Source organism: Xiphophorus maculatus, chromosome 16 (genome assembly GCF_002775205.1).
Source record: "Xiphophorus maculatus strain JP 163 A chromosome 16, X_maculatus-5.0-male, whole genome shotgun sequence".
NCBI classification, from domain to species: Eukaryota; Metazoa; Chordata; class Actinopteri; order Cyprinodontiformes; family Poeciliidae; genus Xiphophorus; species Xiphophorus maculatus.
In genome coordinates this window covers 19,995,633-20,007,613 of record NC_036458.1, presented here as the reverse complement: position 1 = coordinate 20,007,613, position 11,981 = coordinate 19,995,633, and the positions used below count along the sequence as shown (strand labels likewise).

General features: G+C 41.1%; 1 protein-coding gene across 3 annotated transcripts in view; it reads right to left on the bottom strand.

Annotated features, from left to right (window-relative positions):
• Positions 1 to 11,981, bottom strand: part of grin2b (glutamate ionotropic receptor NMDA type subunit 2B) — a 170,923-nt gene that overhangs the window by 31,017 nt on the left and 127,925 nt on the right. For all 3 annotated transcript variants that reach the window (XM_005810901.3, XM_005810900.2, XM_023348900.1), the window contains 3 exons: positions 6,053 to 6,261; positions 5,496 to 5,667; positions 149 to 302 (listed from right to left, as the gene is read on the bottom strand). In XM_005810901.3, the coding sequence (XP_005810958.1) occupies positions 149 to 302; positions 5,496 to 5,667; positions 6,053 to 6,261 (535 nt within the window). The remainder of the gene's footprint in view (positions 1 to 148; positions 303 to 5,495; positions 5,668 to 6,052; positions 6,262 to 11,981) is intronic.

Here is an 11,981-nt window from a genome sequence, read left to right as displayed (position 1 = left end):
TTCAGGTGGGTTGAACCAGGAAAACATGAAACATTCAGGACATCCGGCCCTCAAGGATCGACACCGGACACCTCTGCTCTAGATTTACGCGATAACTGGACGGGTTTTATTCATCTTTTAAAGATGGCGGCTGATCATTGCTACTCACCTAGAAATGCGGAAGGTGAAACGGTGCCGTTACTGCGGGAAACCATGACGCTAATTCCGGTTTCAATGAAGGGAACAGAAAAATCGATGACCTCTGACCTCTCCTCGTTGATGGTTAGGGATCCGACAGCCATGTGGGCATTTTTTAACACAACCTGGGCAAGAGAAAAAAAACGGCATCCATTGCTTAAGCAAACATTGGAAATGAATCCACTACTAGAGCAGAATTAAGTCAAGAAAGCGCAGTAAGTGAAAGAAAAATCACTTCAGCAGGGAATCTTAAGAGTTCCTGACAGGATGCGATCAACAATCTGTTGAACAAAAAATTAGGGAGACCTTCTAACCTCAAACAGTTGGAGCTTGCTGCCAGAGATAAATTGTCAAAATACCAATAGAGACGCTCAAAATTGGTCAGAAATTAACAGGGGCTTTGACTGCTGGAATACCAGTAAGATTCTCCAGTTGATTATTGACAAACGGTATAAGAAACTTTTGTCATGCCAAAATTTTATAAAAACTGAATTTTTTAGAGCTCTATTGTAATTAGTCCTACAGTGTTTACAGAGTCTTTAAAAACATGATTTGTGAAAAACACAACATGGGGATTTTTATTTTTTTCAAACAGCTGTGCTAAAAGTCTCATGAATTCAGCATCATAATGTGTTGTGTCGTCTGGTTAGCTGATGGTATAGTTTCACCAACAACTAATGAATTGTCCAAGAAAGGCAAATGCAATGCTGGAGATTTTATTGTCTAAAAAAACAAAAAAAAAACAACAACAAAAGAAAGGAGTTATGCTAAAAACAACATAAAAACAACACACAAAACAGAAAGGTGTCCAACGCCTCAAGTTGAACGTTCGTGCACTTAAAAGTCAGTCGGGTGATGTCGCACGTCAAAGACGGAGTTTGACGCTAATTCCAGTTTCAATGAAGGGAACAGAAGAATCGATGACCTCTTGACTTTCGCCTTTTTTTCCCCTTTGCGGGTCTCTTTATACAATGACTTGTGTGAGGATGTTCTAACCTCATGACGAAACAATTACAGTCTTTGAAAGCAGGTGGCCGGCATATTTGAGGCCCCAGCACAGCAGGACTTCACAAACACAATCTCTTGCCACTAACACACATTGGACGGGTTCATCTGAACAGACTGGGGAACTTCAACCTACGGTAGTTCTTTCAGTGAACCAAACTGATACATTTTCATCACCATTGATGTGTAGCCCTTTAGAATAGGGAAATGTCTGTCGTTTATTTTAAGTGTGACACTTTACATCGATTCTGAAGAGTTTGTTTCCGCAATGCCGGCTTGATTTTTCAAAGTTCATGTGAGTAGGACATCACCGATTTGTTTGCATTGCCTCATAAATCATCAGAGAGGAGCTTCTCTTTGCTATTTTATGATGAAACCATGTTGTAAATGTGGTTATAGATAGTTTTCTTTTCCCCCAACATGAACTTGCATTAGGCCAATAGGTGATGAAATCACTATGTTAGATGTCATAACCTGTTGAAATGAAGACTATAGTAAGAGAGCGTAATGGCATACTTCAGCAAAAACAGGAAAAGAAGTTATTAATACATGGAAAGTGAGGCCTAAAACTGGAGACACTGGAGACTAAGATGCAGTATGGCGTGTAGCGACAGGAGGCAAAACTACTTTCCTCGCAGAGCTCTAGAGTGGACACTCGTGATGCTCACCAGGCCACAGAAAGAGGGAGAAAGACAGAAGGAGAGAGGAAGAAAGTGGGTTACCACAGTGGGTCATGGCTACTGGAAATAGCCGGTTCAGTGCCTCTCGCTACCTGCCTAACTCCCTTCAGTTCTCCTGCACAGGTGGTATATTTAGACCCAAATTTCATAGCCTTAAAGCATTGGGGTAAAGTGGGACGAGATTGTCTCCCTGAGTTAATAAGGTGTGTGTGAGACTGTGTGAGTCAAAGCTCTGCTGTGCGCTTCAACACTGAGCACTTCCGTGTGAGTCATAAAGGGAAAAAGAGAAAGAGACGTGAGAGAAGCTTTGTTCGTCTACCTGTGAAGTGGACCTTTTCAGGCAGAGGAAAATGTGACATGCCTGCCTTGCAGATTATCTGCCATTCCGTTGTTTGCGCACGTTTGTAAGTTTTCAGTCATATTTATTCAGAGAGTATGCAAGAATGGATCTAAATGTGCATCGGAGCCTGCGTGTGTACGCCTGAATGCGCGAACATCTCCCTGGGGAGGCGAACGAGTGGATCCAGCAGTGTGTTCACTTCCCCTTTCACCATTCGCTCTCTCCATCTCCCTCCTACGGCTTGTTCTCTCCGTGTTATGAAAGTGACCCATGTGGGTGTTATTGAGAATGATTGAGCGAGGATCTGTGTGCGTTTGTGTGTCTCGGTTTGTGTGCGTGTGTTGACCAGTGTCTTCTGCAACTCTCTTAGCGAGGCGAAATTCAGAGTGTATTGTCTCTAATATTACAGGTTTGGAGCGCGAGTCGGTGCGGATCATGAACACAGATTCTGGCTGCCACAACAAAGTCAGGGAAAGGTGTGGGGCCTCTCAAAGCATTTGATAATTTCCTTTCTTTTTATTTGTTTTTCATCTGAAGTCTGACGAGTGGTAAAAGCATAGAGAGATCTGCTCAGCATCTCTGTGTCAGTCAGTCTGTAAATCAGCCTATTGACAGTTTGACACATACTCTTGTTTTGGCAGCGTTGAAATAGTAGGTAGACAGAAATATGTTAACAACACCATAAAATGTATTTATTAATAACAAATCTGAAAGTCTTTACCCAGTGATTCAAAGATTCTTAGAAAGTCTGTCATGAAGGAATTTATTGTTGAATTTCCCTAAAATGTAAAGTATCAAAATTAGACAATAATGATCAAGTATATCATAATAATATTCCACAAATCTTTGGATAAATGTTCATTAGCAATATGAAGAAAAAAAAAACACACACTACATCATTTGTGTAGGCATTAACAAGAATGTGGCAATGCTCTGGCTGGACATTACTCCACTTTTCTTGGCAATTCATATAAAAAGGTTTAAGATCTGGACCATTTCAAAATCATAATCTAAAGCAGCTTTATTCATTCCAAAACCAGTTTCGTTTTTTAGCCATCAGACCCAAACTGTCTAAAGCTTTGGCTCAGTCCACCTTTATTTTACCATAATCACTGTAGCTGCAGACTTAACTGGTTGCTGCAGGTTCTGAGTTGTTTTGGTCCAATTTAGTTGCAAGGCGAGTATATAATTGCTTTAGTTATGTACATGGATGTTCCACATGTGTACTGATTTAAAAGAACACTGCATCTGTGTGACGTGTTTGCCTATCTGAAAGGGATGTAACAAAAAAATTAGGTACAGCCTTTTCTTTGGTATATATTGTAACATGTCTTTAGTTTTATATGTATGTAGCTAGCTACATCTATAGCTACATAGCTAGCTAGATAGTTATCTACATAGATAGCTATTCAGCTAGCTCTCCAGCTAGCTGTGTAGCTATCTACAATCTATTTAGCTAGATAGCTAGCTACATAGTTAGATATCTAGCTAGATAACTACATAGCTAGCTTACTAGGTAGATATATAGCTAGCTAACCAGCTAGCTATATAGCTATATATCTAGCTAGATAGCTACATAGATAAATAACTAGTAGATAACTACATAGCTAGCTTATTGAAATGGTAACTAGCTGGCTACACTAATAGGTAGATAAATAGATAATAGAGAGAGAGAAATTCCTCTTGAGTCTTACTCTCCTCTTTCTTTAATCTTTTATAAATGTTTTTGTCTGTGTGCATGTATGTGAGTTAGAGAGGTGAGACAGAAGTTCTTGAACGCAGCTCTTTGTCTTCCTAATGACCGCTCCTCTGTGGGACTGGACGCATTACCGTGCTTTTAGCCTGGCTGACAGGGTTTATTTCAGGTGACCACATTTACAGCTCAGTACCCACTAAAGACGCTGGCAGGATGACAATAATGGCTCTACGTGAGACATTAAATGGGTTGGTTTTAATGTAAATTGAATAGAACTAGTTCTAGTGGGGTGGGGGTAGAAGCATGATGTCCGTGACTTCTGAAGGTCTTTCGTGTAAACGTTCAGACATTGAGCCACTCAGCATGTTTCCAACGGATGACCTTTAGGGTACAATCGATTGGCTTACCGCTTTCCTCATTAACAAAACGCCAAGATCAGTCAACAGAAACACAGCTGGCACCTACAGACTTAAGTGTGAAAACTGACAGTAACCTTGCCACGGGACCAATGGTCATTAGAAATGTTGTCAACACCAAAGCGATTGGTTTTGGCAGGCTGAAAACAAGATGATGTAATACACATAAGGGCCAAGGTTTTTGATTCAAAAACCCCAAAATCTGAATGGAACTAAAAATATAGCTATAACATTTTAAATAAGGGATAGACTCTGTTCAGGTAGTTGATGAAGTAGTTTATTTTCCTTAAGGACTTTAATTTAGCCCTCTTTAATTCCTCAAGCATAAGGGAAGTTAATCCAGTACTGTCAAGTAGTGGAAACTGAAACATTTTTAAAGACAGAAAGGTTACCTTAACACTTGCCAGCAGAATAAAAGTAAAATTCTTCTATACGTTCTCTGTCTAACAAGTGACATTTTGAAGATCTTTTTTTAAATACTTGGCTGGAATAAACTTTGGACTGGACTGGAAAATGATTCACATACTGGGCATAGAGTTTTGGTATTAGGTCAATTACACATCAAAATATATAGAGATTTATTTAGTCTTGACCCAACCAAATATAGAGCAATTGCTTAAACATAAATTTAAAGGAGAGTTGCAGAATTGCATTAAATCAAGGACACTAATGGAGAACAGCTGAAGTTTGGACCCAGATGACGACTACATTTTCCCCCCTTTGCATCATTTGTTGTATTTGCAATTATTTACTGACTAAAATTGACTTCAGATCTCTGTGTACCGAAGGCTGTTTGGTAATGGAGCATTTTCCATGCTGACCTCAAACACTTCACAGCTCTCCTCCTGTCTTCACTTGACACTGAGCCAAATACAGCACAGCAGCACACACTTTGACTGCACAGGTTCTCACAACACCATAAACCTCGGTAATGTTATTAACAGTGTCACAAACAGTGAATTAGGTGCAATCTTCATTCGCAAGTTTCGCACGACAAATGATAAATGACATGGCAGTACAATTTTCAGGGATACGACAGAGTTGAATTTGTTGACCTGTGAAATCTGTCGGATCTGCGCTGTTTAAACACTGGAAGTGGAAAGCCAGAGCAACAACAAGCAGAGTAAACAGAAATAAGCGACAGGGAGAGGGGCTATAAAACTTATAGACTTTTCCCTCACCTCTCCCACCATGCCGTTCCAGGTCCCGTTGATCTTTTTGCCATGCTTCCCGTTCGTGACCAGGTACAGGTCGTACGTAAACTTGACCGACTTGGCGATCTTCTTCAGGATGTCGATGCAGAAGCCCTTACAGCAACGCTTGATGTAGATCCCCGACTCCTTGGTCTGATTGCTGCATAAACAGAGAGATAAACGGTGTTTAATCCAAAAAGTGCATCTGTCTGAATTAGCGATTTCACTCATGAATGCTGTTTAGCGTTTCTGGCTTTGTCATTCTCACACTGTTGAAGTGTGAAATTATTCTACCTCCGGTGCTGTAAAGCAACCGTGAGAAACCTCCATAATTGACTCGGCTGCTAGTTTTTGTTTTTTGTTGTGGATGCCGTTTTTGCTACGGTCAGTTTCAGCTACTGTGACAGATGGGCTGGGGATGAAGAACGAAGAAAAGAAAAAAAACGCAACAATCCGTAGCAACATGTGTGAAGATAAATATGTCACGCTTTGTTAATCTCGACTCTGTTAAACATGATTTGGTACATCTTGGATCACAGACTCACAGCGTTTTGATCTGTTTTCTGCAGGGGACGGTATTCCTCATGCAGGTCCCACTCAGCGGGTCCACGTCCTCCACGATGACGAACGGAGCCTCTTCCAGCGTCACGATGGACAGGTGGTCGTCTTCCCTGGTTGCCGCCCCACCATACAGCTCGTAGCGAGGCCACACATGGTACTTCATGGACAAGGAGCCGTTCTCCCATTTACCCACCTGCAGAGACATGCAGAAAACAAACTCAACGGTGTTTCACCTTCAAGACATCTGTTTTCCTCACAGAGTGCCATCCAAAGGCATTCATGCCCCTTAAAGGGGAAATAATATGCATATTTCATGCACATAGTGCTATTTTTAACTATGTTACCTTCAGTTATGATAAAATTATTATATACATCAAACATAGCTTAAAAAAATGTTTGACTTTGCAATTTAGCACTTTGAAATTGGACCTCTGTCTCTTTAAGAAGCTCCTGCTTTATCAGGAACTCCACCTTCAGGAAGTCCTAGCAGCAACATTCCTCTATTAACCCTTTAACAAAGTTTTTACCACCTTTTCACTGAGCTGTAGCTCATATGATCACCTCAGTAGACTCTCAGATGAGCTTTGTCAAAAAAGCAGTGTTTGGTTACACCGCACTTTTTCTGCACCCAGTCTGGTTGCCACGGGTGATTAAAGGATTTCTCAAACACGCATGAGCAATTAGTCACTGTTTAGGTGATTTTTAGGCGGCTAATGACAGTACTGGAGTTTGCTTAATGCTGTTAAAGTAAAAGAGATGAAAACAAATACAAGAAAACGCTTTTAAAAGATTTAATTTAGTAGAAAACCCATGCATCATTTTCAGTTATGCTCTGCTTTATGTCGGCCTATAACAATTGTGGCTCTGCTGAGATGTGGTATGAATCCCTTTGTATGAAACTGTAAGTAAAACACAGATGTAACATTTATTCTTTTATTATTGTTGTTTTATTTTTTTAAGTGCTTTTTGTTTTTTTTCCCCACCAGCTCCGCTGTGGACGATTGTCCTTATAAACATTCAACGCCTCACCTGGCAGGGATCAAAGTTAAAAATGAAATCAGATTGCATTTTACACTACAGTAGCTTCAGTCCATGAAAAAATAACGGCTGCTCTGCAGCTACAAACAGTTCTGAGGCATATCATCAAAGAGGAATATGGAGTATGCATGCCTTACAGCAAAAACATCTTCACCCAGTTGGGATTTTAAAGCCTCATGTCGAGCGTCCTGCATTTTATTGCAGGTGGGCCATCTGCCCGTGTAATACACAAGTTAGATCGGGTGAAAAGAATCTAAAGAATGATAGTTCATCCTTACTGAAAGTTGGCAAAAAGAGACGAAAAAACAAAACTTTTTTCGGTTTCTTAACCCGGCAGCTTAGACAAACAATGCGGTGGGTCTGGTTGCCTTGCGGTGTCAGGTCACATTCTCCTGTTGAATAATTGACCGGACTGACCAAACGGAACAATAGACTGTATCTGTTTCAAGAGGGCGAGGTGAAGAGGCCAAGTCAATGAAAAGGAGACAAAGACGGCGGGTTAAGCCGGAGAAATGATAACCAGATCACCATAACGGTGACAAACGGAACAAAAGAAAGGAAGAAAACGAAGATAATGAAAAGGAAAAAAAACAAAAAAAAAAGGAAATCAAAGACAACGACATAAACGTGTCCACAGAACCCACAGGCATTCAAGTTGCAAATGCATTTCTGAAAATTATTGTGCGGAAGCATGGGTGCATGTCAAAACTTTGAATATCATCAAAAAGTTAATTCAATTCAGTCATTCGATTAAAGAAGTGAAACTCGTATTTTGTAAAGATTCATTACACACACATTAACTTATATAATAACCCACAAAGGTAGGATTTTACTACAAAAATGTCTGAGTCCTGAGTGCAACATGTCCAGTATAAGGTGCTTTAACAGTGGCCTTCAGGTAATCAGCATTATTTAGTTTGGTGTCTCTCGTCTTGGTCCTGACAGTGCATGATGGATTCTGTGTGGGGTTCTGGTCCGACCATTTCGTTAACCTATCAGTCATGGCGATGGCGTAGTCATTAAAGCAGGCGTTGGTGTCTTTGTGAGTATAGGCAGATGCCAAGTCCTGCTGTAAAATTTATTCAGCATCACCATTAAGCTTGTCAGCAGAGAGAAGCATGAGTCCTTTGGATTATGGACCAAATGAACTGCAGCAAATCAACACCAGCAGATGACAAGGCTTCTAAAATCGTCACTGGGTGAGTTTACATTGATCATAAAATTATGCAAATTGAAAGTAAGAAAAGACATTTGCTTAACGGAAACAAGCCAATTTGGAAAACAAAAACAAACGTGGGTTTTATGCTAAAAAGTTGTTGCGCTAGATTGTGGTGATTTTTCAGTTATATCATAAAAGATTTTGTAAAGGTTTTGTAAAACGGCAATAAAAACACTTTTTTTCGCATCACATGAGTCACATGGTCAACAGTAGGACGTTACTACTGGTGAAAACGACAAAGAAGATGACAGGAAGTACAGTGGTAGGAGGTTGATAATTTGTTTTTGTTTTTTTCGGACAAAGTGCAGCTGAGCTCTCAGAGCACCGCACTCCTCATAAAAAGTTCATAAAACTCTTCTGTAAAATCATCGACTACAATTTCCCCAAATCGCATATGCAGCTGCTCCAAAGTAGTAGCAGCTTGTTGCTCCAACGGCCAATGTCTCCTCTGACTGGCTGATAGATGATAACCCCTAGCGCCACAACTGAATTATGAATAAATGTCATGTAACTGTTTACATCTGTCGCTGTCATGATTTTTAATTACTTATTATGTGAACAAGCTTATTTACATGGGATTTTAGTTTCCTTTCTTATTTAACAGAAACACTACAAGTGTAAAATTGTGTTATTTCAACAAAAATGCAGACAAGAATTTTAATAGAAACAGCTGTGAGCTGTGGAAACTTCACACTGAACGTCAAGCAACTTTTTCCAAAGCACTTTTTACTTCCTCTCAACTCAGTACTTACATTTTGATCTGAAAACTATAACAAACAAACCAACTTTTAAATGACAAATTCATCGAGATGCTCCTGATTGAGGGATTGTGCTTGCATCCAAACACGCGCTGTTTAAATATGGAGAGGAGAAGAGAGGAACAGGAGAGGGAGGGGCAGGACTGAGACTGGTAGTAGAGAATGAGAACAAGGTTAACCAGAAGGACGAGGTTGATACAGAGGATCAGGCAGAATTTAGATCACAAGAAAAAAAACAGGAAGATTTAAAGAAAACAAGCTATAAAAACAGATATTTCTGCTGAATAAAAAGTATAATCTGAAGTAAACGCGGGTGGTAAGAGAGTTTACATGGAACTCATTCAAATGCAAAATGCTGGATCTTGAGTAGAAGAGTGTCCAGCTGTACGTCTGGAGGGCCCTCTAGCCCCTGGAGCTCTACTCCACTGAACAAGCATCACCAATTAGTCAATGTCCCCACAATGCCACTCTGGAAAAAATAAAAAAATAAAATAAAACTACCTGGACATGCCAGTCCCCCTTCATCAAGGGGAACAGAGGGGGATTGAAGTAGAAACAGATCAGACAATTCGCCACAGCTTAATTCCAAGAGCAGGAAACTGTGGTCAAGTGTGTAAAGTCCAGTTTGCACACTCATTAAATATGGAGATGTGTTCAAACACATCGCTCTCTCCTGGGGGGGAGGAAACAACACAAACCTGGCAACGCAGCCTGGAAAGGATGAGGCCGAGGCTGTGTATCCCTGGAGCACAATGCAGCTCCTTTTTTTTTTTTTTTGTCTGGACCAAAACAATGTGAGAAATTAGAGGAGAAAGACGGGAGGGACGGGAAGTGGACGTTACCGCACCACTTTGAAGAGGCGGCGGAGGGAAGAAGGAGCCGGAGGTCATCGGAGACGGGGGTAGGGGGGTGAGAGTCGAGAAAATTTGGAAATCAAGTTGGGAATTAAACATGAGCGATAAAGTGGGGAGGTTGAGGTGGAGGAGAAAGAAGAGGGAGACCAGGGGGGAACGACTCACCTTGTTCTCTGATCAGAGGACAGAATATAGATTAGAAAGGCAGAAGAAGGAGAGATGTACGGAGAATAGAAAGCAGTGGGGGAGAGAGAGAGCGAGACAGAGAGAAAGAGAGGTGAGGGAGTCAGACGGAGCAGATCTCCAACACAGATGCGTGCTGACTCGGCAGGTGGCGGCCGGCGACAGGTTCATTTTGGGTGGCTTGAATTATCGATGCCATATGTACACTGCTGGCTTCTCTGCTCCGCCGTACTCCGTCGCTTTTTATTCTGTTTATATCATATCATATAACGGATTGTTTTTGTTCAAAACAAGCTGAATCAGCACGCAAAGTTTACCAGAAGTTTTTTTTTTCCTTACTGCTAATAGTGTCCCTCTTCTTCCATTCAAAGGCCTCCATGCTTATGAACAATAGATGCTCTGTTTAGTCTGCTTCCTCCTGTATCTATAGCTGCCGCTGTGCTAAGGTGGGGGAAGGGGGGGCATCTATAATAGCTCGAGAGGTGGGCGGCGCACTCCGGACGGACTGCCAGTCAATCACAGGGTCGACTTGAAAAGACAGGCAATTATCGGCAGGCACATCCACACCTACGGGAATTCTGAAGTCAGCAATTAAGCCTAACCTGCAAGTCTTTATGCTGTGGGAGGAAAATGGAGTCTGCAGAGATAACCCAGGCACACTCGGGGAAATTATGCACGCTTCACACAGAAGTACCACACAGCGAGCCTGCAGGTTCTAACCCCGAGGATGCGGAACATATGTTGTGGAGCCGAGTTTCAGAGTCTCCATGAATGGACTGAAGTTCAGCAGACAGGAATGTTGTTGTTGTTTATGCTCATAAAAAGCTTTCGAGTCGACATTCCAGACTTTTTCCAAGTGTTTGTGAACCGCATCCAAATAACGGAGCTTCACTGTAACATATAGTGGAATCTGATTAGATACACAGATGTACAACTACTATATCTGCATAGTTTATGTCCAAGTTTACAGTTTCACATTTTACTTTTTTAAGTTGTCTCATGTTACAACCACAAGACCCATTTAGGTTTTTTTTTCAATTTGATGTGATAAAGCAACACAAGGTAGTTCATAAAGTGTAAAGAAAATGATGCAATATTATCAGTGTTTACAAAGAAAAGTCTAAAGAGTATGTTGGAGGTTTATTTTCAGAACTATCTTTCACTGCAGTTCTACCCATCATGACTGACAGTCTTTTCTTTTCTTTTCTTTTTACCAGTTTATCATTTCAAGTTCAGTTAAATGGAATAGAGTGTTACGAAAATCATAAATTTTCAAGTATTGATACTGATTCTGAACCAGATTCTGGTCAATACCTTTTTATTTTATTTTTTCCAAATACATTTCAGAAATGTGTGTCGTGGATTTGTAATCCACCACCTTTGCCACCAGGAGACACTCGGTGAAACCAATCTCCTTCAGAAGTCATTTAATTCACTACAGAAATATGAAAGTTTACCAGAGGGCAATCCCATGGTAACACACGGTGGTTGTGGCGTCATGCTGTGGGTAAGCTTCTCTTTAGCACTGGTTACAGTGATAAATAGTTCAAATAAAGGCACATTTGTGCGTTAGAATGGCCAAGTCAAAGTCCAAACCTAAATCCACTTGAGGATCTGCATTGAAACTTAAATACTGTCAGTATTAAGTTTGAACTGTTAGGGAGCGATACAGGAAAATGTAAGGGGAGCCAGAAGGGTCAAAAATAAATTCATCGGGCGTGCCGTGGTGGCGTAGCGGTTAGCGCGACTCATATTTGGAGGCCTTCAGTCCTCGACGCGGCCATCGCGGGTTCGACTCCCAGACCCGACGATATTTGCCGCATGTCTTCCCCCCTCTCCTTCCCCGTTTCCTGTCAGCCTA